Source organism: Mus caroli, chromosome 2 (genome assembly GCF_900094665.2).
Source record: "Mus caroli chromosome 2, CAROLI_EIJ_v1.1, whole genome shotgun sequence".
Lineage (NCBI taxonomy): Eukaryota > Metazoa > Chordata > Mammalia > Rodentia > Muridae > Mus > Mus caroli.
In genome coordinates this window covers 28,442,393-28,468,167 of record NC_034571.1, presented here as the reverse complement: position 1 = coordinate 28,468,167, position 25,775 = coordinate 28,442,393, and the positions used below count along the sequence as shown (strand labels likewise).

General features: G+C 52.2%; 3 protein-coding genes and 1 non-coding gene across 7 annotated transcripts in view; 1 reads left to right on the top strand and 3 right to left on the bottom strand.

The window, feature by feature from the left end:
* The window catches only part of St6galnac6 (ST6 N-acetylgalactosaminide alpha-2,6-sialyltransferase 6), a 22,797-nt gene extending 21,659 nt beyond the window's left edge, over positions 1 to 1,138 (bottom strand). The window contains exon 1 of the mRNA XM_029474104.1: positions 996 to 1,138. Coding sequence (XP_029329964.1) covers positions 996 to 1,052 — 57 coding nt within the window. The 5' untranslated portion in view covers positions 1,053 to 1,138. The remainder of the gene's footprint in view (positions 1 to 995) is intronic.
* St6galnac4 (ST6 N-acetylgalactosaminide alpha-2,6-sialyltransferase 4) lies at positions 1,134 to 13,632 on the bottom strand. Of its 3 annotated transcripts, none has more exons than XM_029474105.1 (6): positions 13,252 to 13,575; positions 13,034 to 13,134; positions 10,858 to 11,043; positions 6,008 to 6,420; positions 4,612 to 4,719; positions 1,134 to 3,782 (listed from the first exon to the last, which is right to left on the bottom strand). In XM_029474105.1, the coding sequence occupies exons 1-6, from the start codon at positions 13,382 to 13,384 to the stop codon at positions 3,593 to 3,595; spliced, it is 1,131 nt and encodes a 376-aa protein (XP_029329965.1). In that variant the 5' UTR covers positions 13,385 to 13,575; the 3' UTR covers positions 1,134 to 3,592. The 3 variants fall into 3 exon arrangements, with proteins under 3 accessions (XP_029329965.1, XP_021010721.1, XP_029329966.1); XM_021155062.2 differs by having other exon boundaries at positions 1,752 to 3,782; positions 13,488 to 13,632; XM_029474106.1 differs by having other exon boundaries at positions 3,593 to 3,782; positions 10,858 to 10,901; positions 13,034 to 13,575.
* Positions 6,847 to 6,953, top strand: LOC115030410. Its single transcript, XR_003836016.1, has one exon. It is a non-coding gene; the product is annotated as a U6 spliceosomal RNA (small nuclear RNA).
* A 3,453-nt stretch (positions 13,633 to 17,085) lies between the features above and the next one.
* Positions 17,086 to 25,078, bottom strand: Pip5kl1 (phosphatidylinositol-4-phosphate 5-kinase like 1). 2 transcript variants are annotated; one of them, XM_021155842.2, is made up of 10 exons: positions 24,908 to 25,078; positions 23,952 to 24,152; positions 22,866 to 22,919; positions 22,527 to 22,681; positions 22,186 to 22,310; positions 21,826 to 21,860; positions 21,679 to 21,734; positions 20,729 to 20,841; positions 20,354 to 20,504; positions 17,086 to 17,594 (listed from the first exon to the last, which is right to left on the bottom strand). In XM_021155842.2, the coding sequence occupies exons 1-10, from the start codon at positions 24,935 to 24,937 to the stop codon at positions 17,327 to 17,329; spliced, it is 1,188 nt and encodes a 395-aa protein (XP_021011501.2). In that variant the 5' UTR covers positions 24,938 to 25,078; the 3' UTR covers positions 17,086 to 17,326. The 2 variants fall into 2 exon arrangements, with proteins under 2 accessions (XP_021011501.2, XP_029325709.1); XM_029469849.1 differs by lacking the exon at positions 22,866 to 22,919 and having other exon boundaries at positions 17,131 to 17,594; positions 24,045 to 24,152; positions 24,908 to 24,977.
* Positions 25,079 to 25,775: the final 697 nt, after the last annotated feature.

Here is a 25,775-nt window from a genome sequence, read left to right as displayed (position 1 = left end):
CTCACTCTGTAGACCAGGCTGGCCTCGAACTCAGAAATCCGCCTGCCTCTGCCTCCCAAGTGCTGGGATTAAAGGCGTGCGCCACCACGCCCGGCTGCCTGATTGTCTTTGAAGGAGCTTCCTTCCTTCCTCCCCAGGGAAAGAACTCCCATTTTCTGCACCTTAACAATCGCCCTACACACTGTTGGGGTTGGAACCTGGGCAGCGGCAGGGGGAGGAGGTGTCTTGAGTGTGCCTGGCAAACTCTACACTAAGCCACAACTTCATTCTTCATTCAGCAAACTTCTCTGTGCTCTTGTGTGATATTCCCAGAGAGTCTTTTCCTCCCCTCCTCTCTCAGTTCCCATGTCTTTATCTTTTTTTTTTCATTAAAATTTTATTTTATATGTATTGGTGTTTTGCCTGCATGTATGTCCATGTGAGAATGTCAGATCTTGGAGTTACAGTTTTGAGCTGCCATCAGGCTGCTGGGATTCAAACCCCAGTCCTCTGGAAGAACAGTCAGTGTTCTTAAGCGCTAAGCCATCTCTCCAGCCCCTCAGCTCCCAACCTATAGCAACAGACAGATTTGTGCGATTTGTGCCAAGCTCAGCTGAAGCCTGGCCTGGGGACTCCAACTTTCAACCTCTACAGCGAGCGGAGATGGAGACTTAAGCAGCGCTCTGAGCCTGGTACCATGGTCATGAACTGGGAAGTACCTGGGTCTCTAACGGACAGGGGCTAGACAGGAGTGCCCAACTGTTCCCCGTAATCGTGGAGTTCCATTCCTCCCGCAATAGACACCATAGAGACGCTCATACCCCAGCCGAGATTCCTGAGGAAGGAGTCCTAAGCCACCCGTGTCTGTAGGACCTGCCTCCCTTCCTCCCCTGGCTTAGAACTGGCTGAGATAAAAGAACCGGAGGAGGGAAAGGAACACAAGAGGCCAGAGTCTGTAAACCTCAGTGGCACCCACAACACCTCAAGGCTATACATGGCTTCTACCCCCTTCTCACCTTCCAGCAAGTACCGGACCCACAGTGTCCAAGGAGGGGGCCCCTGAGTTTCATCATGGGAGTCTTCAGTAGACGCTGTGCCTACAGTCAGACCGGTCAGTGGGCATCTTTGTGTGCCTGGAGGAAGTGGTTGACAGCTTCCCTGAGAAATACAATTTATTCAGGCCAACCCAGCAGTAAACACCTCACCCAGAAGCCAGGACAGAAGCATTTCTGTGTGCTTTGTCTAAGGGTTGGGCCAGCATTTCCTTATGGCTGAAAACAGGAAGACTAACTCTCAGACAGGAGTAGTCTAGATCCCACCAGGACCAGGGAGTCTCTTGACCCTGGACACGCATGGAGAAGGGCACAGGTGCGGAGACTTCTAATGGGACGGAGAGCCAGCTCTCTACCATGAACGAAAAGTCCTAGAAAGAAGCCAGGCCTCCGGAGATGTCCCAGAGGCCAAAATCAGCAGATCTTGGGCCAGCTGTAGCTTCAAACAGCCATTTCCTGACTACCTTTGTCAGAACATAGCTTCTACCTACCCAAACTCTCAACCTCTCAGACCTTATAGGAAAGTCCTCCCCAGCTTGCCGTACCAGCCTTTCTGATGTCCCCACCAATATATTTTAGACTTGCTTGGACTTATGACTTTATGTTCCGCAAAACTATAAAACTTCATGAAACTGTTTCTGCACTGGAACATGGAATTCGGGGTAACATACATCTCTGTTCCTGGGTCACAGTCACTCAAAATGGCACCAGAAGACACTATTCTCATTAGGATGAGAACATTATTATTATTATTATTATGCACTGATGCCACCTATACCAGGGTGGAACAGGATCAGTCAGGCAGAGGGTCACCCTATTTAAATGGTGGCTTCTGAATACTGAGAGCCAAGTGTGTTCTAAGTAAGCCCCAAGGGGCACCCCAGCATCTCTGAGCTCATACAATCTGGTGAGGCAGGAACTACTCTACTATCTTTATTGCCTGGGAATGTGGGGTCAGGCCTGCTGCCAGGACTCTTCGTCTCACCCACTACCCACGCATGCCCTATCCCTACCCTCAGCCCCTCAGCCCCTCCAGGCCTGCAGAAACAGTTTGGCTTCTCGCCTGCAACCCTGGCTCAGAGATTTCCCTCTCTGCTTCCCCTCCCACATATGAGGCTTCCGATCCACCTGGCACTGGACAGGGACAAGGGCAGTGTTGTGGGCCAGGTGCCAGGTCTCTTCACTCCTGGGAAAATGGGTAGGAGGGAGAGTGGGCTAGGCCACCAGAGTCCTTAACATGACGGGTTTTGCCCTTTGTGGGATCTGGTAAGGAAACTGAGAGGTTCCTTGTTTCAAACCAAGACCTAAAATAAGGAATTTCAAGTTTGTAGCAGGAGAGGTTAAACTAAGCACGGGGCTCTGGGGACCGCACAGGTTACACCCAGAGGGTCCTGAACTCTGAAGTGGAGAGCTAAAGCCCAGGGCGCCATTCTTCAGTCTTCCAAAGGGGGAAGGAGGCAGAGCCTGGGTAGTGAGCTCTCAAGGCTGACAGCATCCTAGTTCAGACACCTCCTGAAAGCTAGCCTGGGCTACGTCATCTGTAATGAGCACCAGCTCCCTTCTCAGGGTGGCCTCACACCCTCCTTAACAGCAAGGTGGTGGCTGTGTTTTAGTACTGAAAAGCAAAACTCAGAGAAAGGGCTGGCCCCGAGACCACTCCTTTCTGGTCAGCACCCTCCCCGAGCTGCATTTGTTCTGCCTTCTGTTTTACAAAGGAATCACGTCCCACAGTTAAGAGACAGCCTGACTGGCAAAGACTTTGGAATCTGACTCATGGGGCAGGAAAGTGGCGTCGGGTGGAATTTCTTTCTCACTCCGAGTCCTCCCAGGCTCTGCTCTGTGCCTGTTGAGTGAGGGCAGGGTGGCTGTCCTGGGCCAGCACAGTCCTGTGGTCAGACCATCAGAAGGCCAGGCTTGTGGGATGCTGGGGCAGGAGACTGTAGGGCTGATGTCCAGACAATGCGGGAAGAGCAGACAGTTGTGGGCCTAGAGAAGGGCTGGAAGGCTCAGTCAGCCCTCCAGGGGACAGGCTACAGGCCTTGTCCTGACTAACCCCCATCCCACATCCGTTACCACAGAGACAGTGTCCAGAAAATCTGCCTTTACCGGCACACTCCCAAGACAGTCAGTCCTGAGAGACTGAGGCTCAAAGGCCCTCACATCCATCAAATCCCAAGTTCCAGGGTGCACCAACCAGGGCCACCAGCCTGAGAATGTGGCACCATGTGGCTGGAGCCAAGTAGTGGAAAGGATCAAGACTGGTATAAAGCCATAATGCTGGTGAGGTGGGGCCATCGATGGACCCAGGGCAAAGGCCACTTAAACAACCTGGCAGTGGGACAAACCCCAAGATGAAGATGTGGATTCCTCTGGAAGCAGGGGTGGTGTCAATGGCATCTTCTCGACTCCTCTTCAAGTCACAAGGCCTGAGGTTCCTCCGAGTGTACCCAGTGTTGGGTAATAGAGACCTCATGTTCTACCTGGCATCAGGTAGGTGAGTCATAAATGCTCACATTAGAGCCGTGTTGGCCTGGAATGGGTCACAGACCTGGCAACAGGGACTACTTGGCCCTCCAGGACGGGTGGGCGAACACGATGGGTCGCTTCTTGGCCCAGCGGGAGAACACAGCCTTCTCGGTAATGAAACGATGGGCGCTCCTTGGAGCCTGCTCGTGCAAACGGTACATCTGACACTCATCTAGCCGGCCCTTCTCAAAGTAGTGGTAGGGCACAGAGCGGGGACTCTTCTCGCTGTTGGGAGGGAACAGGGTCAGGTGGAACAAGGCCTCAAAGCTGCCAGCCTCTGGGACTAGGCCTCAGCTGTGCAGGAGGGGGACAGATGGCAAAGGCCGGGAAGGCAAGGAGCCCACTGGCCAGGATTCAGAAACTGCTCTTTGCAAGCTGGGTGACCTTGGATCTGAAAAACACCCCTATAACAGGCCATCTGGAAATGGAGTCAATGGATAAACTTTAGGCAGGAGCGGCGCGTGCCTAACTCCCGTAGCCAGGGCCGGCGTCTCTGCACGCCCACCTGCTGGGAACTAGTGTGCACCTAGGCTGCTGTGACCGGTTCTCTCATACACCCGAGATATAGGTTTTGAAGGGAAGGGGTCTATAGACCAGGCTGACCATGAACTCTGCCTCCTGAGTGCTGGGATTAGAGCTGTGTGCACCACCTCCTAGTTCTTAAGTATGACCTCTGTATTAGATGATGTCACGTAGCAAAGTCTCAGAGTTACATACACCGGCTCTGATGGTTCACCGACCAGAGAGATGTACAAGGCTTTGTTTTGGTTTGAGTTTTTCAGAGAGGCTCTCAGAAGGTGTGGGGCGGGGTAGCCTTGAACTTGATCTGGAGCCAAGGTTAACTCTGACTCTCATTCTCCTGTCTCCACCTCCTGAGCAGGATCACTATGCCCAGCTAAATGTTGGTCTTTTTCCCAAAGGCCTGCCCTTGGGGGGTGTCTGTGCCCAGGTCACCCATCATGAAGCCCTCACGTCTCACAGACCCTCTGGCTCAAGGCTTCACACCTCCCCCTCCTTCCCTGTCCCCTACCCCCAGCCTGGGCACCGGTCTAACCTGCAGTAACTATCGCTGACCATCCCGTAGACCACGATCTCCTCGCACAGCTCCAGGGCCAGAATCATGGTGAACCAACCAGTGCTGAGGAAGGAGCCTGATTGTCTCCTGAGGAGGATGAGACACCGTCAGTGGCCCCACCAGCATCCCCTACTCCCACCTGACAACCTGAAAGAGATCCCAGGGATGGGGAAGCAGCGGAGAGGCAGTCTGCCATCTGCAGTGGGTCAGAGGTGGTGCTGGACCCAAACCCGGGCTTGTTCAGTCTGGCTGCCTGAGCAGAGGAGGGTATCAGAGTTCTAGAGAACTAGACCCAGAGAGCCCACAGGTACAAGAGAGCACAGAGGGTAAAATCGAGGGCTCTGTCTTCTCTTTTAGCCTTGCCTTTCCCGTAGGGCACCAAACTCATTCTTGAGAGTCTCAGCCTCAGAGACCTGGCTGTGAAACATGGAGATTTAAAGGTGTTTTTGGAGAGGGAACCCAGTTAGCTTTGCCCATTCCACCCCGCGCCCAGCCCACCTGTGTAAAGGTGCTGTGACAGCCCCAGGCCTCAACTCTCTTGAGGTGGCAGCTCTGGGTACCCTCCAAGTAGAAGGCCACCTCCTTCTCTGCCTCTCCTGAGAGTACAGGCCAGCTCAACTATTCAAGCTGTGCACAGCCAGCACCTGCCTCACCTGGAGCTAACAGTTTCAGGGAGGAAACATAAACTGTAATGTCAGATGGTGTCAGCAGCTGAAAAGGGAAAGGCGAGATGCAGGTGGCCAGGGCGGGCCTCTTCTGCTGCAGAGGGATGGTCTCGGAGGGGCTTCCCTGAGGAGGTGGACAGTTTATCCAGACCGGAGCGGCTGGAAGGGGCCAATCATGGGAACTTTTGGAAGAATGCTCTAGGCAGAAGGAACAGAGCATGTGCAAGGGACTGCAGCTGGGGACAAGTCTGAGGATGAGGGCCAGGGCACAGGTATGTAGTGAGGTGCCTCGGGACGTGCAGGGGGATTAGAGCTGTCTGATGCAGAGTGCTCAGCTCAAAGCCTTAGGACTCAAAACCAGTTGTTTGGCTTTGTTTGTTTTGTTTTGTTTTCCTTCTCATTTCTGAGACAGGCTCACGCCGCCTAGGCTTAAGTGAACCTTGAACTCCTAACCATCCTGCCTCTACCTCCAGAGTGCTGGGACTACAGAGGCATGCAAGGCCAGTTCATTCCGTGCTGGGGATGGAACCCAGGGCCTCGTGCACACTAGGCAACCATTCTGCCAACACAACCACATCCCCAGCCTGAAGTCACTCTTACTTCAGTTATCTGGAATGACCTCAAAGACCACCTCAGACCTGAAAGCCCTTCCTAGCAGAAAGAGGCTTTTAGAGAATGCAAACTCCAGATGCCAGGGGTCTCCAGCTCACCGGTTCTTGCCTGTCTCATCTTGGAAGATCTGGTCGCAGTAGGCCATCATGCGTTCAGTGAAGGTGTACACTTGCAGGCCTGGATACATCCTGGTGAGCTGCAGCAACGTGCGGTAGGTGCGGCCGCCCAGCATCCTGTCCATGTGCCTGCCCTGGCCCCACACCACATAGAGCGTGTCTCGGGCATGCTGGAAATAGTGCGAGTAGTTGCGCAGAAGCAATGGCACACTTGTGTGCGAGATCACGCGCAGAGTGCTGCGCTGGCCCACATCCTCCTCAAAGCCCACGGTGGGTGCCTGGTTCATGCGTAGCACGCACTCTGCACCATCGATCTGGGCACCCAGGCCTGAACCCAGCATCTGGCCAGAGCTGGACACCACCGCACAGCTGTGGCACAGTTCTCGGATAAGAGGCTACAGAGAGGGAAGGAGAGAGAGATCAGAAACTCCCCACCCAGGCTGCTATCCACCTGTCCTCCCCCTCGCCTCCCCACTCCCACCTGTCATGTCCACTAATCTGTCTGATAGTTAGATCAGCCCCAAGGACTAAGCTCTACTGTGTTTTTTTGTTTTGCTATAGTTTTTTAAATTTGTGTATGTGCATGTGTGTGTGCAAGGCATCCATGGGGCGCGGTCATGTGCCAGAGGTTGACTTTAGATGCCTTCCTCAATCACTATTTTCTTGAGACAGAGTCTCCCACTGAACCAGGATTTTGCTAAATCTGCCCAAATGGCTGGTGAGGCAGACCCAGCCTCACTGTGTCTCCTCCCGGCTCTGGATTATGCCAGGTGCATGCTGGGTACTTGGCTCTTACATGGATGCCACAGACTGGACACAGGGTGCTCGCTTCGGCAGAACATATATTAAAATTGGAATGATACAGAGAAGATTAGCGTGGCCCCTGTGCAAGGATGACAAGCAAATTCGTGAAGCGTTCCATATTTAAAAAAAAAAAAAAAAGACTGGACACAGGTCTTCATGTTCCAGTTTAACCAACTGAACCTCCTCCTCAGACCCCAGGTTGGTTTTGCTTTTGTTTTTAGAGTGGGGCACATGCCACAGAACCCATGTGAAGGCCCAAAGACAGCTTGCTTGAGTCAGTCCCCTCCGCCACATGCGTTCCACGGGGAGAATTGGGGTCATCAGATTCAGTGACATGTGCCTTCGCCAGTCAGGTCACTTGACTGGTCCCTGTTTTCACTTGTAATATAGTCTCACTCTCTTGTTCAGGCATGCCTTGGACTTGTGGCGTTTCTTCTGCTTCAACTTCCTAAATGCTGGGGCCACAGGTGGCAACGGCCATGTCTGCCCACCTGGCAAGCCCGACACAGGAAAACGACTTTCCCAAGCTTCCTTATCAGCCACATCCAGCACTGTTGCTGTCTCTAAGCCCTAAAATGTCCCTACCTTACTGGGACCTTATTAAAGTTACAGGATCAAATATTTATAAAGCCTTTAGAACGGTCTTGGCACTGACGGCATGTTCATGTGTTTGCTAAGTACACAGGAACTACGAGCTCTTCAGAAGCACCTAGATCCCTTCCTGCCCTGCCCGTGCCCAACCCATACTGCACTGAGTTGTTAACAGAAGGGTCTTCAGTTAGAGGGGTCTCCCATGGCCAGCCCATGCCAGTTTTGGCAGTCTGATTCCCGGCTCCATCCCTCGGCCCAAGGTAAGGGGGTGTCACCCCTCGTCTGGGAAATGGGTGTGAAAACACCTACTTTAACCCTCTCATGAGAGCCCAATAGAAAGGGTACAAGGAAATAAGGAGCCGGGGGTGGGAGGGGTGCAGGATGGGTTTGGGCACGGGCTGCCCAAGTCAGGAGGCTGGAACACAGTGGAACAGAACAATTCCCTCCCTAAGCTCCAAGCCCTCCTAGCACTTCTAAAAGCCACAAGGGCCACAAAGGGGCTGGAGAGGACTTCTGGGAGGGTCAGAAAGAGTTCTGTGTCACCTTGGTGAAGGCTATCCATACTCTCCTACTTCTGTCGACACTCACTGGCTAGTAGAGGTATAAGCCTTTAGTTTCAGCACTCGGGAGGCAGAGGCTCTGAGATCCCAGTGAGTTCTAGGACAGCCAAGGCTACAAAGCAAGTTCCAGGCCAGCGAGGGCTATCCAGTGAGACCCTGAACTGTTTCCTTGTAACTGGTGAATTCTGTTATAATCTGTCAACTTGCACACATACATGCTGTGTGGATACACATCCAGGTAGAAGCCCAAGGTTGATACATAGTGTCTTCCTTGAGCACTTGCCACCATGTATCTTGAGCCAGGGTCTGTCACCATACACCAGGAACCCTGCTTGGCTAGTCTGGCTAGCTAATTTACTCCAAGGATCTCATCTCTGCCTCCCCAAAGAGATTACAGCAAGTTACCAGGCCAACCTAGCTTTTTGTGGGTTAAGCCTGCACGCAGGGCAAGCACGACTGCTCTGTTTCCCAGATCCCGCCCCGTTCTTTCTGAGACAAGGTCTTGCGTACAGAGACTGTCCTGGGACTTAGGTTCTGGAACTGCAGATGTGAGCTGCTACCCAGACCTCAGGCCCATTAAGGGCCCCATCTCCTATTTGTTATACCACCCAAGAGGCAGACACTAGGCAGCCTGAATGCACACAGTCAGAGAAAATTGCCACAGCTCCCACAAAAGTTCTGGGCCCTCACCTGGAGGAACTCAAGTTTATAGAGCCATGTAAAAGGTTAGTTCCACTCAATAAAAGACACTGTGAAATCCCCCTCAGTTTTTTTTTTATAAGATGTTGATTTAAGAACTCATAAATCCGTTTTCTGTACTACAGTATTAAAAAAAAAAATAGTGGGGCAAGCCTGTAATCCCGGGACCTGGGCATTTGGCAGGATAAGTTCAAAGCAATCTGCCACAAGGCAGAGTCCAGGCCAGCCAGGACCAGGTGAGACTCTCTCCCAAAAAAGCTGGAAATATGTCCTTGTTGTGCCCTCAATCTGGCCCTGTCCTGGCAATGGTGAGCTGTCCTGTCTCTAGTGACAATCAGCCCCATCAAGGGTCATCGTCAGACTGGCCCTCGAAAGGCCAACTGTTTTCCTTCATTGCAAAAGAGGAAAAGGTATAAGTGCTGACATTCAAAACCTGGATTTCCCACTTAAGAAAAACAAATGGGGCTGGTAAGATGGCTCAGCAGTTAAGAGCACTGACTGCTCTTCCAGAGGTCATGAGTTCAAATCCCAGCAACCACATGGTGGCTCACAACCATCTGTAATGGAATCTGACGCCCACTTCTGGTGTGTCTGAAGACAGCTACAGTGCACTTAGATATAATAATAAAATAAACCATTAGGCCGGAGCGAGCAGAGGTCCTGAATTCAAATTCCCAGCAACCACATGATGGATGGCTCACAACCATCAGTACAGCTACAGTGTAGTCATATACATAAAATAAATAAATAAATCTTGAAAGAACGAAAGAGAGAGAGAGAGAGAGAGAGAGAGAGAGAGAACAAATGGAGGTGGAGGCGAGAGGTCTGGGGCCATGAGTCCAATTTTAGACCCTGAGGAAGGAGAAAGGGAGACAGGGAGGGAGGGAGGGAGGGAGGGAGGGAGGGAGGAGGGTAGGTGAATGAGCTGGGAACTGTGGCATGAGCCTGTGAGCCCAGCACTGAGGAGGCAGAGACAGGTAGATCCCCCAGGGGCACTAGTCAATCTAGCCACTTAATTCCAGGCAGTGAGAGAACCAGTCTCAATCAATCAATCAGTCAGTCAATCACCAATCAATCAAATGCCTGAGAAACAAAGCCCAAGGCTGACCGTCCACACATCCAATCCACATACAAAAGAAAGAAAGCGTTCCAGAAGGGCCCGAGTGTCTGAAGAACTCTGGCCGTACTGTGGCAGACTGGAGAGTGTTCACCCAGGACACCCTGGCTGGAGCTGTCCCACAGGGCCGTTCTTGGAGAGTGGAGAGCTCACACTTGCGGGAGTTCTGGTGCCCTCGTTTCCGTTTGGTGTTGGCGTTGGAGAATGAACTTGGCCCTTGACCTCGCTAATGCTGACTGAGCTGAAATGAAGCTCCAGGCCAGGCCAGCTCAGGGGTTTCATTTCTCCATTAAATACTCACACCGCAGCTGGGCACTGGGCACTGTGTGCTGTCTGCCAGTCACCCTTTGAATCCTTGGCACAGCCCAACAACAGAGGCAGGGATGGGGACATGACAGGTCTCCAGCAAGCCAGGGCTCCTGAGCATGACCCTAGGGCCATCAAACTAAGAACTGGAACTGTAGTGCCAGTAACCTCAGGATGGCTTTAGGGAGCCGGTAACTGTGAACTGTGACACACAGGGCCTCTGCTATCAAGGTCTAGGTTGTGAATGTCCCTGTGCCACACCAGGTGGAGCAAATATGGAGAGGTGGACAGACAGCATGGACGGGAGTCATGGCTGTCTCGGACCCTGGTGTCCCAGTTTCGTGACTCCTGGGACCATACATAACCTGGACCTAGGCTGGCTCTTTATGCTCAGCTGCCACACAATGACAGACTTACTGCAGGAGCTAAGCCATGTTTGTGTGAGTATATGGTATGGGGACGTAGAAGCCTGAAGACTTCTTGTCTTCCCAGGTTATCCCCAGTGGGCAGCCCCCACCCCGTTTTTCATTCCCAGCATGTAGTTAGGGGTACCCAGGCAGTATCTGCTTAGTGAAAATCCTATTTCCTCCTAGACCTTGAGTACTCGGAGAGGAAAAGTGACTGGCAAATGTCACACAGCTAGTGAGCAGGGAAGCTAAGCTCAGAGTCCAGGCTGGCTTGCCACCAACCCAGTTCTCACTGTTTCCTAGAGCTGGGGACCCGCTGGCTCCCGTAGCATTACCTGGCTGACTCACCTTCCCGTCTGGCACGCTGCTGTAGCCACTGAAGTGCAGGGGCCCTGGCACAGTGGATCGGGGGGCCGCAGGGAGGTGGCGGTCCATGCAGGTTGCCAGGCAGAGCGGCAGGCAGGCCCAGCAGCACAGGAAGACACAGACAGCAGAGAGTGTCAAGATGCATAGTGTGAGGAGCAGAAGGCGGCCCTGAGGGAGACAGTGGTCACGTGCCTGCGGGGTACCTGCAGATAACATCCAGCCTCCCCATGGAGAACCTTTGCAGCTCCATTGGTGAGATCTTCTTCAGGGATGAATCTAGAGACAAGTCCCCCAATTCCCCTCTTCCAGGTCAGGACACTCAGTTGGGGTGAAGCTGCTCAGAGCCACACAGCAGGGGTGCAAATTTCAAATTGTAGAACCCAAACTCTCATCTAGAACCCAGATACACTATGCAGTCTGGGGTCTCAATGGTCTTCACCCCAGGCCACTGCTACCTCCACTACCCTATCCCCAGCTGACCCAGTGTGTCCCCTGGGCTGGCTGGGCAGTCTAGGAGGTGGAATGGGACTTGAGGAAAGTATCACTTAAGAAATGCTTTCAGGGGCTGGAGAGATGGCTCAGTGGTTAAGACACTAACTACGGGGCTGGAGAGATGGCTCAGTGGGTAAGAGCACCTGGCTGCTCTTCCGAAGGTCCTGAGTTCAAATCCCAGCAACCACATGGTGGCTCACAACCATCTGTAAGGAGATCTGACTCCCTCTTCTGGAGTGTCTGAAGACAGCTACAGCGTTCTTACATAGAATAAATAAATAAATATTAAAAAAAAAAAAAGACACTAACTGCTCTTCCAGAGGTCCTGAGTTCAATTCTCAGCCACCAATCAAATTGTGGCTCACAACCATCTGTAATGGGATCCGATGCCCTCTTCTTATAAATAAATAAATCTAATAAATTAATCTTTAAAATTAATCTTCTTATAAATAAATAAATCTTAAAAATGCCGTCAAGGACTGGCTTGGTGGTAGTGGCACGTTTTCTGTGCTTGCAAAGGAGCCAGGTTCCAAGAGCCCAGGCAGGGCGCCACACAACCACCCACTATTTAGATAGGTAGATAAAATAGATTAGATAGCTATCTCCATCTAATCTAATAATAATCTAATAATCTAAATGTCTAATCTAATAATAAACATGGTAGCTCATTCCTTGCCTGAGGCAGTACTGTTACAAGTGTGAGGCCAACCTGGGCTACACAGTGAGTTCCAGGCTAGCCTGGACTACAGACCAAGACCCTGTTTCAAAAACTGAAACAAATAAACAGAAAATGCTTCCAATAGTTGGGATGCTTCTGCTCAGCTTCTCCCACTTCTAAAAGAAATACACCAAAAGCCACTTGAAGAAGCCCTCTGGGTCGGTCACCTGGGGGTGGCCTCCTGCACACCCACTGAAAGCACCCAGCAAGGTGTCTACCACCGTGTGCTGGGCCATCCATCTCAGTACCTGTGACTCTCAGAACTCCAGTTTTCTAGGCCCAAGGCCATTCCAGAAGAAACACTAGGAGCTAGCCAGTGTACCCAGAAAGGCAGAGGTGCAGAACAGCCCCCAGCACATCCTGCCAGGGGCCCACCCTTCCTTGTCTGTCCATAAGCCACATCAGTTTCTATAAATAAGTCTTCTCTGTGTGGCCAGCTGTCCAGGAGACCGGGTTCACAGCTCCTGAGGCCTCCGGCTCTACACAACAACTGGTCTGCTGCCTGCCCACAAGGGACCAGAGACCTTGACTTGGGCAGTGGTAACTAACCTCTCAACTCCAGCACTCAGGGGACTCACTGGTAAAGACAGAAAGACCGACCGACCGGAGCCTTCACACTCAGTCTCACACCTCCCTCCCAACTAGGTGACACTGGGTTACTTCCATTTCTAGGTGAGAAAAACAAACTGAAACCAAAAGGGGAAGACACCGGCCTAGGGTCACACAGCCCCAGGAGCAGGGGGCTGGTGCAGGAGCAACTACTAAGGGCTGTGGGAGGGACTCCATGCTAGAGCATGTGTTTAGCATGTGTCTGGCTCTGAGTTTCATCCCCCGACACCAAAATGGGTTAGGGGACCACTGTAACTCCGGGTGTGGGAGGCGGCTGTAGAGCTCTACCCAGGTCACCCCCAAATCCCCAAGCAACTTTTTCTCTTCCCTGTCACTTACCGGGGCCTTCATGCTGTCTCTGCTCTTAGCAGTCTGGAGGCTGCTGTCTCCAGTGCTTGGGATGAGAAAGGCTGGAAGCTGGTCCCAGGATATGAGAGAAACTGAGGCAAGGGAAGAGACAAATCCAGATCAAGAAAAACGGGCCCAGGAACCAAAAGCCCTTAAGTCTTCAAGCATGTGACAACGTGTCCCATTCTAAAGGCCATGAGTTCAGAGACCTTGCCAAACCAATTCCCATTGTGCAGATGGGGAAGGAGAGGCAAAGAGGAGGCGCTCTCGGCTCAAGGTCATCCATCCGGTCGGAGGCAGGCAAAGAAAGCCAGGAGCCAGAAGAACATCGCTCCCATCCATCCCAACTCTCTACCGCGGGGTGATGGAGAGGCCTGGGGCGGGCAGGATGTGAGGTTTTCACCCGGCTAGCTTCCACCGTCCCCTCCCCAAGCTGGGCGCTAACCGAACGAGCGGGTTGGAGTGCGCTGGGGGCTCAGGATGCGCTGCTCGGAGCTCCATGTCCAGTGCGCCCGGCCAGAGGGGCTGGAACCGGGCCCCGGGTAGGAGGCGGTGCTGCGGCCGCAGCTTCTGAAGCCTGAAAGCTGGAGCAGCGCAGCCGGGGGCATGGGCGGGGCCTCCGGGAGGGGCGGAGGCTTTGCGCTCAAGGGGCGGGGCCTGCGCAGCGCCGGCGGGCGGCGCGTGGCTGTCTCGGAGACCTCCGGGCTGGGGGCGAGGTCTCGACGTCGAGGGCGGGGCCTGTCTAGTTTGTCTTCCCACTCTAGTCCTTGTGTGATTGGAAGGAAGACTGTAAGAGAGCCACCCGTGTGATGGCTACTGGCCGTGGAGAATTGAGGTTCTCCATTTCTGAAATTACCCGGGAAGTGACAGGGGATAGGAAATGAAGCAAAGGCTTCAAATTAAGCAGCCCTGAGTTTCAGGATGGTTGTTGGGGTGTCAGCTCAAATGAAGTACAAGATGTAAACTTGAGTATGAATTTCAGATAGGCAATGAAGAAACATGTTTTTGAGGCAGGATCTCACATTTTTCAGGCAGGCTTCAAACTCACCGAGATCCCGCTATCTCTGCTAGAGAATTGGGAGCTGGGATCAGTGGCTCAGGTAGTTTTGTTGGTGGTGGTTTGATTTGGTTTTGGTTTTTCAAGACAGGGTTTCTCTGTGTAGCCCTGGCTGTCCTGGAACTTGCTCTGTAGGCCTTGGACTCACAGAGATCAGCCTGCCTCTGCCTCCCAAGTACTGGAATTCAAGGTGTATGCCACCACTGCCCAGCAGGCTGTTTTTAATACAGCCACTTTGTATTGATTATGTCAATGCAGCCTATGCCTGAGGCAGGTCCCTCCCCCGACCCCCACCTTTCTTCTCTGTTAAGTGGGAAAAATATCCCTGTCCCAGTGAGAAATCGTACTTCTGCTTGGTTCCTGTGGCCATCCCCCTGCCTGTGATCCTCTTAGGATTCAGATGGAATCCCTCCCTTTCGGCTACCTTCTGACCTATCACATCAAGTGCATTCCTGCCTCAGGACCTTCCACTGGCTGCATTCTCTAGTCACTTTCCTAGTGGGACTCCTTATCTCTCAGCTCAAAGACCCTTGCCAACATGAACGGCACACTGCAAGTTATAATTCCAGACAGGATCTTTCTATGTAGCTTTCTGTTTCTGTGACAGACACTATGACCGAATACAACGTGAGGGAAAGGTTTTATTTCAGTCTACAACTCCCACATCACAGTCCATCACTGAGGTAAGTCAGGGCTGGAGCCTAGGGACAGGAACTGGAGCAGAGGGCACGGAGGAGGGGGGCCATGGAAAAGTGCTGCTCACTAGCCTCACATTCAACTACCTTTCTTATAATTACCTAGACCACCTGCCTGGGGTGGCACTGCCCACAGTAGGCGTCCCTTTCCCACAACATTAATCTAAAAGAAAAGAAAACAGCGCCAAAGACACACAACAGGTCAATGATAGGCAGCTCTTCAACTCTTAATCCCTCTACCCACATGGCCCTAGTGTGTGTCACGCACAGTCCAGGCTAGCCCGGGATCCTTCTGTCTGAACCTCACAAATGCTGGGGTTACAGGCATTAGCCACACCCTTCCCAGAAGGGCACTGTGGAATTACTCTGAATCACTTCCCTGGTTCTCATGCCCATGTGCCCATTAGACTCATCTGTCTGGTGACATTCTCAAGTCGCCTTCACCACCCACGTGAAACCCGACAGGAACAAAATGAGATGAGCGAGCCAGGACTGCTGCTGGGTCTCTGAGGTCTCAGGTGACTTCCCTCATAGCCTCAGACCCTGCCAGGGTTCCTGGTTGCAGGGAGAGTTGTCACCTTTGTGGGGACTTCAGGGCTCTGAGTTCAGGGTCAGTCCCATGGGAGCCAGACCCCAGAAGATGTGGCAGCAGACCCCAGGTCCTACTTTGTCTCCCTGCTACCTTCCTATGTCCCTGGCTGGACACCTCTGGGTGGCATCAGAAGATGAACATAATCTTGCCAACCAAGAAGAATTCCTGCAGGTGTGCCAGCACAGAGAAATCACCCAAGAATACTCAGAACAGGCCATGTGTCCTGATAGAAAATGATAATTCCTGGAATGGTCATCTGAGGGCAGCCTCTTCTGCAACCAGCCCTCCCCTGCTCTCAGGCTCACCCTCCCCAACTCCCACCCCATTAGCCACTTTTCAAAGTCCGGCCATATCTGGTGGGTTAGTAGAATAGAGCTATTAAGATGCTTTTCCAGGCTGGAGAGATGGCTCAGTGGTTAAGAGCACCTTAAGAGCACCGTTCTTCCGAAGGTCCTGAATTCAAATCCCAGAAACCACATGGTGGCTCACAACCATCTGTAATGATCTGACACCTTCTTCTGGTGTGTCTGAAGACAGTGACAGTGTACTTACATATAATAAATAAATCTTTAAAAAAAAAAGATGCTTTTCCAGGGTCCTGGCTGATCAGTCTTGGGGCACATCTCTCACCCCCTCCCCAGTGGCCCCACAACCCTACTTCTTCTTCTTCTTTTTTTTTTTTTTNTTTNTTTGTTTTTTCGAGACAGGGTTTCTCTGTGTAGCCCTGGCTGTCCTGGAACTCACTTTGTAGACCAGGTTGGCCTCGAACTCAGAAATCTGCCTGCCTCTGCCTCCCAAGTACTGGGATTAACACAACCCTACTTCTTGCTAAGATGTTCCCTTTTTCCCAAATTCCAGGACCTTCACTGTGCCCTTGCCCTGGGACCCAACAGGGACATGAATGACCCTTCTGGTCTCGGCCTAGAAAGTAAGGCACCCTTCTCTCCTGCCATGACCGGTGAGATGCTTTGGTAATGGGTCCTTTCACCAGGACTTAGGCCCCAGGCTTCTCTCCAAAGCTGTGTGATCCCAGCTGATAACCTGGGCTATCAGGACAATCTGCACAGTCAGTGTCTTCTGTGTCCCTGAGGCCTGTGTCCCTTCTTTCCATTTGTCACATTACATCGCAGAGGGAGGGGCAGGGAGGCAGCACCATGCCCTGGAAACACAGCCAGGTTCTAGAACACCTTGAAAGAAAATGTCACTGAGCACAATTAGATCAGACTGGAGTCAGAGGCTGTGGCTGGTTTCCCAGAGACAGGAAGAGAGATGGTTGGGGTTACTGTAGGCTAGCCCAGAACCACTGGGTTGGCCACTGAGGCTTCCCCATTTGACTGAGAGGTCACTCAAGATCAACAGACCCTTGAGGGACTCCCTGCTAGACCAACTCCAAGAAGCCCGCTTCTGCCTCACTGATACCCACCTGCCTCTCAGAGGGGCATGATGAAGCCGTTCCAGAGCTGGGAATTGAAAAGCCTAGAATTTTGGACTGATCTTGCTCCTAACCTGCACCTTAAACTTTTGGGCTTGTTTCCCCATTGGAACAAGGGTGCCCCCTCCCTTCCCCCTTCTCCATAGTGTGAGGCTAGGGGTATAGGAACTTGGGCCCCAGGCCCAAGTCATGGTGTAAGCTGGTTCCAGCATTTATTGCTAGGTGGTATTGCTCATCCCCTTCATTCCGTGAACCTCCATTTCGTGGTCTGTAAAAAGAGAATATCAACATTTTTTAATAGTAAATGAGCTAAGGGTTGGGGTCAGGGTCCTTGCTCTATGCAGGGTACAGCACCGTCACCGAATGGGGCTGAGTCTTCACAGCATTAGTTATGAGGGTGCTTCCCTCTGGTGGCTGGTAGGATGAACTGCAGGCTAGCTCCCTGGGTACAGCTGGAGAATAGTTGCGGGCGCATTGTCCATAAGGGAAGAAGGCAGACAGGTGAGAGTCACTCTGTGTGCACCTCTGCCCACCGACAGAGGCGACGGGCATAGTGAGCCGGGCTGACAGTGGAGACGCTCTGCCCTGGATAGCGTACCATCTTCCACAGATGTTCCAGCCGTTTGCGAAACCCATACACGGTAGTCAAATCCACTAAGCCCAGAAAATAGCGTTGGTCTGGCCCGTCCAAGATATGGAGGGCATTGGGAAGGTCGGGCAGTATCCGGCAGTTCTGGTCCCCCGTTCCCTTCGACGTCGACGCACCTTGTATGGACCTAGGTATGGGAATAGGATAAAGCTGTCGCATCCCAGCCAGAGAGTACAAGTGAGCTAGGTACGTTAGGGGGCTGAGGAATAAAGGAATCGACAGTCTCGAGCCACAAGTGGCTGCGGAGCCCGGGAAATCTAGCCAGTGTTATGAGAAATGGCAGGCTCCAATATAAACTGAACTTCAAAGTCAATAGTGAGGGCTTGGCTAAAGAGACAGATGGCTCCACCATCTTTTAGCTCTTGTAGTTAGCTCCCAGCAGAGAGCCCCTCAAAACTGGCGGTAACTTATCACCATCGTTTGGTCATGAGAGCAAACAGCGCACTCATGCGCATGCACATGTAATTTAGAAATAAAATCTTTAAAAAGGGCAGTGTTGAAGATAAAGCAAACAATCTCCTCAACTTTTAGGTTGATAAGATTAAAATAGTCAAATGTATTGACTCAATATTATTATTATTATTATTAATTTGCTTTTGCTGTTGTTGTTGGTTTGGTTTGGTTTTTTTTGAGACAGGGTTCTTCTGTGTAACAGTCTTGGCTATTTTGGAACTCATTTTGTAGACCAGACTGGCCTCGAACTCACAGAAATCTACCTGTCTGTTTCTGCCTCCCAAGTGCTGAGATTAAAGATGTGAGCCACCTTCCTGACTTCTGTTTGCTTTTGAGACAGGGTTTCAATGCAAGTAGCTCACACTGGTCTTGAACTTGCTGTGCAGCCAAAAATGATCTTGAATTCTGATCATCCTGCCTCACCTCCTAAATGCTGGGATTATAGGCGTGTACCACTTCTGTCAGCAGAGAGTGTATAATATTAGGATTAATCTTACCTATTTCTTCTTCTTTTTTTTTTTTTTTAAATAGTCTGAGGATTACAGGTGTGGGGCACCCAGGGCAGTCTATATGGTTCTATAGAACCCAGGCCGTGGTGCATGCTGGGTAAGCACTCTAACAACTGAGCAACAACTCCAGCCCTCTTTTAAAAAACAAACAAACAAACAAACAAACAAACACCCAAACCTTTGTAAATGAGGGTATGGGGGGTGGGGGAGTCATTTTATATTTCAAAGACTCAGCAGTGACTTGTGGCCAGTGCCTATGAATGGGACATAGGACTCTGGATATTCTGAATTGAATTTTATTTCTGTTGGGGAGGGCCGATCTGGAGCATTTGGGTCAAGTGGACCTGGCCTTGGTCAGGTTTGTGGGATAACCTCATCCTAGAAGCCTTAGGGTCGCAGAGATGAAGAACTGTGAACGAGGAGCCTAACAATCCCAGTTTGTAGCGCTGTGATTTCCCTCAAGTGTATTCTTGGGGGCAAGTTCCTGACCACCAAATCCCAGCCAGCTGAAGCAAGTTCAGTTTCTCTACCTCATCCTGCAGGGGACGCTACAGTTCCTCGTATTGTGGTGACCCCAACCATAGAATTATTTCATTGCTGCTTCATAACTGTAATTCTGCTACTGTTCTGAATCGTAATGGAAATATTTGCTTTTATATGCAACCCCTAAAGGGATCGAGAGCCACAGGTTGAGAACCACTGCTATAGGGCTTTCTTTATGCCAATCACGGGAGGGGCAGGCTCTAGAAAATAAGTCAGCCAATGAGAGACAAGCCCCGCTACAGTCTCAACTAATCAAAAAACAGTGGCAGAAGAGCCTAAGCTTCCAGAGGAAGTGTGTGGGGCAGCGATGAAAAGCCTGTTGGGAAATATTTCAACATGATGACGATTCTGTACAAACTGGAACTTACTGGACCAATGACAGCAGTGCTCTGCGCTACGCATCAGCAGCGGGTAAAAGCTGAGCTTCCGCGATCCTATACCATGGCAGACACTTCACCATCTGATCCAGACGTGGCTGGGCTGTGACTGTGTGGGGAGCCATCACTGTATCCTACTCAAGTCTCCTCCAGGCCAAAGGCCTCTTCCATAGATGGAGCAGGAATAGAAACTGCCTGAGAGCCGAGGCCACCCTCATCCCTAACTTTCTCTGTCCTACACGAGACCAATACGCTTGAGTTTTGAGTTGGTGTTGTTTGAGCAGGGTCTCATTATATGTAGCTCTGGCTGACCTTGAATTTAGAGATCTACCTGCCTCTGTTTCCTGGGTGCTGGGATTAAAGGTGTGCTTTAGGGCACATCTGGCAGGCATGAAGTCGTAAATGGGCTTACTGGTCAACCCCAGGGGTGTGCCTTGGAGAAGTGTAATTAGAGCAGAGTCCTTTGGCTTCCCTTCCCTTCTCTGAGCCTTCATGGTCAAGAGTCAATGCATGGTCTCAGTGAGGGCCATGGCCAGCATAGTGGGAGTGACAGTTCTTCTACATAACATAGAGTACACAGTGGTGGTGGTGCTGGTGATGACTTCAGGGGTCAGAGGGCACAAAAGTAAATGGGTTTTGTCACTGCACAGAAACCTGCGCCATATGTCCTGCCAGAGAATAGGGCAGAAGGCTCAATCTATCATTAGAAGGCCTTGTCCAGTTAGACTCCTTCAGTTCTGTCCTCTCCTAGCCCATCTGGGCCCCTTACCTCTAGCAGCCAAGCTTGCATACATGTGTACATACACATACACACATACAAACACACACAGTACTCCCCAGCCTTTAAGCATACACACATGTACACACATACACACACACACACACACAGTACTTCCCAGCCTGTAAGCCTATGCCACGCCACAAGAGGGAAAGTAGTCTCTTACCTCGTGCCTACCTCGCCCGCCCCACCCATCCTTGCCATTACATCTGGAGGCAAAGCTCACTTGAAGGTGCTGAAGACGGAGTGGTGATCGCCCTTCTCATCTTCGTGGAGAAACTGGATGGCCACCAGGAGGCTGTAATCCAGTACATTCACCTCCCGCAGGAAGGCGGTGTCTAGCTCCATCTGCCGGAGGAACCAGCTCCGCTGGGCTCCTGTGGGGACCACCACAACCCACCTGAGTCCCCACCACATGCCTGTGCTTGCCCCAGAAGTGTGAATGGCATGATCATCCCCATTCTATAATCTGTCTTGCACCCCCCACTTGCATAAATCTGGACCCAGGATTTGAGTCCTGGGCTGTGAAGAATTTGGGTAGAGGGGACCCTTCTTCCAAACGTCACCCTGGAGAGGACTAGGCAGTGAGCACGTAACTCACCCAATCTCATGGTCTTTTCTTGAAAGTTGAGGTCCTTCAGCACCAAGACAAGGGGGCTGCCCTCAGGAGCTGGATCTACCCAGCGGCTTACGTTGCAGCCCTTGATGTCATACCTGGGAGGTAGGATATACACAGCAGTCACTGGATTCAAGGACTTCCCGGGTGTGGTTGCTCCTGTATGGGCTAAGTCACCATGGATTTACCTCCAACCTCAGCACCCTTCTAGACTGTGTTCTCATGTTAGAGATGGAGAAACAGAGGCTCAAACAGTAATTTGCCTGTGTCGCAAGGTATGCAAAGAACAGAACAAGGATTTGAACTCAGGCCTTTACAAGCCCAACCTAGGTATCAGCCCTACTTGCCTGTCTCAGTATCTTGTCTGCCAGGGGAGGATCCTACCAGCAGGTTGGGTTTGTTCTCCAACTCTAGCTCCATTTAGTTATTTCTAAATAACTAAACGGTTGAGAGCACCGTTCCTGAAAGAGCTGGTTCTCTTGTTTCATCATGCGGGTCCTGGGGACTGAACTGGGTCCTCAGGCTTGGCCGCAAGCACCTTTTCTGACTGAACCATCCCACCTGTCCCTTTCCTTGAATCCATTAGCCTTCTTCAGTTTCTCAACTATAAAATGGGGGTGGTTAGCCCGGTGTGATGACCCAGAATTCCAGTACTGGGAATAGACAACAGGGTAGAAAGTTGGTATCTAATCTGGACTATGGAGACTATTTCAAACTAAAATAAAATAAAGCTCTGGGGGGGGGGGAGGGAAAGATGGCTCAGTGGTGAGCCTAGCCTGTACGAAAGCACTGGTTTTGATCCCCAAGTACCGGCCAGCCGCTCAAAAGATCTGTTCTTCCTGGGTCTGTTTGGCGGTCTACTGGATAAGGATCGGTGTCTCAGCCTGCACCTTTCCTGTGAAACTGGAACCCTGTATCCACTCGGCCGGACTCACCTCTCAGAGATGCGGCTGGTAGGGTAGAAGATGCACTGCATGATGATGAAGTACTTCTGGGTGTAACATGGGTCAGGAGTGAGGGAAGCCCGAGCTCACCCTCCAGCAGCCCCCACTGCTGAGCCACCTCGCCTCTGCTACACTCACCTTTTTCCCCTGAGCTACCCGCAGACTGTATATGCCTGAAAGACGAGAAGGTATCTCTAACTGCACAATCCCGGAGCCAGGTTTCGCATCTTTCTCAAGACCCACCGAGTACCTGAGCCTGTCCCTCCAGGTTCCACCCCTAGATTCCCTTCTCAATCGGGTGTCTCCCGCACCGCGGTGTCTCCAGCACCACAGACATAGCCTGGGTGAAGTCCCAGCCCAGCCTGAAACAGGGCCAGACTCTCCAATCCCGACATGGTCCCTTTGGGCCCCGCCCCAGGATCCGCCCTCCCCAGTCACTCTGCAATTTAAGACCTGCCCCCCTCTCCCCGCCTCCCACCCCCACCCCCCGCCGCGTACCCAGCAACCGTGCCAGCAGGGAGTGTGGGTACTGCTGCAGGTGCTCCACGTAGCGGGGCAGGTGGGCAAGCAGCACCTGCACTTCGTGGCGCCGTTGGGTCTTCACAAAGAAGCGCTGGTCGTGGCTACAGGTGGGAACAGAGGTCATTCACTGTCCAGACTTGGCAGGAATGGTTCCCACCAAGTCTCTTGCTCCCGCTTTTGCACAGGATGGATGTGTCTGGCTACCTCGCCCCCTTGCTTCATCCCACCTTCCTCTGGCCCTGACCCTCTCTCCCCAAGGCCATCCTGCCAGCCTGGAACGGAGCCCCAATCCTGCCCCATCCTTGCTACAAGCTTACGTCAGGAAGAAGCTGGCCTTGCTTTTGGAGGTGCTGAAGAATTGAAGGTAGGGATCACCAGGGCCAAGAGTAGCCTGGTAGTCCTCTTCAGTCAGGCCAATGGATTGCCTCAGCCGTGCAAAAGCCGGGCCAGCCAAGGTGCCCAGCTCGAAGCCCTGTAGGGGAGAAAGTGGCCCAAGCGAGTCCACCCTTGTGGGCCCAGGGTCCAGGTGCATGCAGCTGGGTCTGGCTAGGGAGCGTCAACCCAGCTAAGGTCCTGGGAACTAGTCATCACTCCCAATCACAGCTGAGGACGGGGGAGCTAAAGCAAAGACTCCCCACCACTTAGGGACTTCCTACCTCTTCGTGAACTTGGGTCATGACTTCCAGGTAATCCTTCTGGGTAGTAGGTCCCTGCAGGGGTTGGTAATGGGTTTCAGAGAAAGTCTGGATCTGCTATGGCCTACCTAGTTTGTGTGTTCAGCACGGGGCTTTGCCCTTTCCTTTAGCAAACAGGGACCTGACAAGTCTTGTTAGCTTAAATTGGGCGCTTGAGATTCTGGTTCACCCAGGGCTGGAGGAAGGATGGGGATAACCTAAGGCAGGGCCCCATGGGCGTTATCACCCACATCTGGATCTTCAGGACCAGGCACCAACTTCAAACCTGGTGCATACTTTCAAATACTCATTCAGGCTGTGTACAGCCAGATTGCATCCTCCTGAAAGGGGCCAGTGATACCAGGGGAGAGCCTCGGAGAGTCTGACAGGGGAAGGGTGCTCAGGGCAGGTGACCTCTGAGTGGAAATCTGAAGGTGTGTGGAGAGGAGAAACCCCATTCTGGAAGCGCCCTGGAGGCCAGAGGCAGGCTACAACAGCCAGCTCTGTAGGCAGCTGTATCTCCAGGCTGTGTTCAGTCCTGAGGAGCCTGAGGAGACTTCCTGCAGGTGATGAGGGTCAGGCTGTGTTCCAGAGAACCCCCTCCAGATCTTGTATTTCAACTGTGCATACGTGCACACACGCAGACAACATACAGGCTCCCCAGCCGACTGGGCTGCTGAGTTGGCAGCTGGGTGATGCTTTCTGCTGAGCCAGCTTGGCCCCAGCCTGACAGGCTCCAGGGAGGATGGACTGGATTGGGCATGGTGAGGGTGGGGGGGGTCCCTTCTTAACCATTCAAGCTGGTAGGGCCCAGGGGCTTCATCCATTATACAGATAGGGGTACTTGAGGCCCAGAGAGACAGAGGCCATACATCCACCACTTTAAGCAGGGTGTCCCTCAGACCTCCTGGACTTCCCTTCCAGCTTCTCAACCCAGAATTTCTGCTTCCTGACACAAATCCCTGCCTCCCTCTTCTTGGTAGGCCTCTCTGATTCCCAGTGTCAACCTTTTAGTGAGATAGACTGCCAGCTAGGTTTGAGGTGTCTGAGACAGGATGGGCCATTCACCATGGGTGGGTTGTTCTTGGAGACCTGGGTGGCAGCCCACAGCCCTTCCTGCATCATTCGTGTCATTCTATGCAGTTCATGTCCTGGACCGACCTCAAACAGGCCAACTCTAGACTGCCTGGCTCGGAGGGGCCAAAGAAGGCCTCGGCGGCTCCCTGAGGAAATGGACTTGTTTCCAGCCTCCTGGGAGTGGGCCGGGATCTGATGGGAAGAGGCACAAGAAACAAAGAAGCATGTGGCAGTATTTCAGAAGGGAAATGCATGGGTTCAAATCCTACTTCCACCTATTAGGGATCTTCTGCTTATCTTTCTCTGCTTCACCTTCCCTGACCATAAAATACAGGGCAAACACTATAGCTATGGTCCCAGTGTTTGAGGGGCCCAAACCACCTGCAAATGGTATGCAAATGGAGTGGAGACAGCCTTCTGCTGTCAATCCCAGGTGCATCTGATGACTCCCAGAGGCTGCATGACCTTAGGTCAGACCCAGCCTTATTATCTCCTCTGTTACATGTTAGCTGCTACTGTTGCGTCTGAGCTGCCTTCACAAGAAGCCTTGCTAGCAGGCTCTGGGATGCTGGGAGATTCACTCTTCCCTGTTTCCTCTTCTATGCTGTGCTTCTCTGTGCTAGCAAGAAGGGTCAAATGGAAGCTGAAGTCATACCAGCTCACCCATTCCTAGTGGAGACCCATCCTGTGTACAAAGCTGAGCGCTTGAGGTCCTTATGGAGCCTTACGGAATTTATCTCATCATCCAAATTTTCCTGATGAGGAAACTGAGGAAGACCTCCGGGGGACACCCACCAGATCGCTACCCACTTTCATACCTCCGTGGGGCGTGTCTTGATCTTCCCAGAGCAGAGACGGGGGGCGGGGAACGTGTTCAAGCCTCTGGCCAAGATAATGGCCAGACTTTCACCCTTCCCTTTCTTGTCCCCTCTCTGGTCCGCACCTACCTCGTGGGACCTAAGGCTTGGTGTGGCCATCGCCCCCAGGTGCCGCTTCTCTGGCTTTGGCGGTGTCTCGGAGGCCCAGATGCAGGAATCAGGCCCCGCCTCTGCATGGCGAACGACCAATCGCGACGCTCTTGTTACCACTGTGTCCAATCTTTGAAAGGGGCGCTTGCCTTTGCCTGCAGGTTCCACCTCCAAGGATGCAGCATACTCAGAATTCTGATCCTGGCTCTTCAGAGCTGCCTGGCTGAGGTGTTGGTGGAAAAGCCTTGTCACGGTTGCACGAGGGGGACGATGACCTTTGCCTGCGGGTCCCACCTCCGAGGATGTAGGATCCTCTGCATCCTGATCGTGGTCGGACCGAGCCTCCTGGCGATGGCTGAGGTGCCTGAGAAAAGGCCTTCTTGTCGCGGTTGCACGCTTTGCACGGAATCTGCGAGGGGGACGCTGGCCTTTGCCCTTGGGTCCCACTTCCGAGGACGTAGCATCCTCTGAATCCCGGTTCTGGCTGGGCGGGGTCGCCGGGTTTTGGTGGAGGTGCCGGAGAAATGATTCTCCTCTCAATTTCCTCCCGAACTGTGGACGTACGTCTCTAGGACTGGCTGTGGAGTCAGGTAGCTTAAATCGTGTTTCTTTGGTCTTTTTAGGCATGAAATTCCCATTGACTGTCTCTCAGGTAAAGAAGCTAAAAGCAGAGAAAGAAGTGACCATCTCCAGGTGGTACAGAAGTCAGAGCATTCTTCCGTGTGATTGAAGCGCCCACTGGAGGCCACAGCGGGAGCAGACACCAGAAAGTTTTTGGTGAGCTAGCTAGAGGGACACAACATAATCTTTTAAAAGCATAGATGGGATGATGTCACCCTTATACTTT

Coding starts and splice junctions, on each gene's coding strand:
- St6galnac4 (XM_029474105.1), bottom strand. CDS start 13,384: ATGGATGGGAGCGATGTTCTTCTGGCTCCTGGCTTTCTTTGCCTGCCT. Junction 4,720..6,007: donor GATGAGACAGGCAAGAACCG/GTGAGCTGGAGA, acceptor CATCCTCCTCAG/GAGACAATCAGGCTCCTTCC. Junction 3,783..4,611: donor GTCAGCGATAGTTACTGCAG/GTTAGACCGGTG, acceptor CCCTCCCAACAG/CGAGAAGAGTCCCCGCTCTG.
- Pip5kl1 (XM_021155842.2), bottom strand. CDS start 24,937: ATGGCCACACCAAGCCTTAGGTCCCACGAG. Junction 22,920..23,951: donor CCAAGAACAACCCACCCATG/GTGAATGGCCCA, acceptor CAACCCCTGCAG/GGACCTACTACCCAGAAGGA. Junction 17,595..20,353: donor TCCGTCTTCAGCACCTTCAA/GTGAGCTTTGCC, acceptor TCCCATACCTAG/GTCCATACAAGGTGCGTCGA.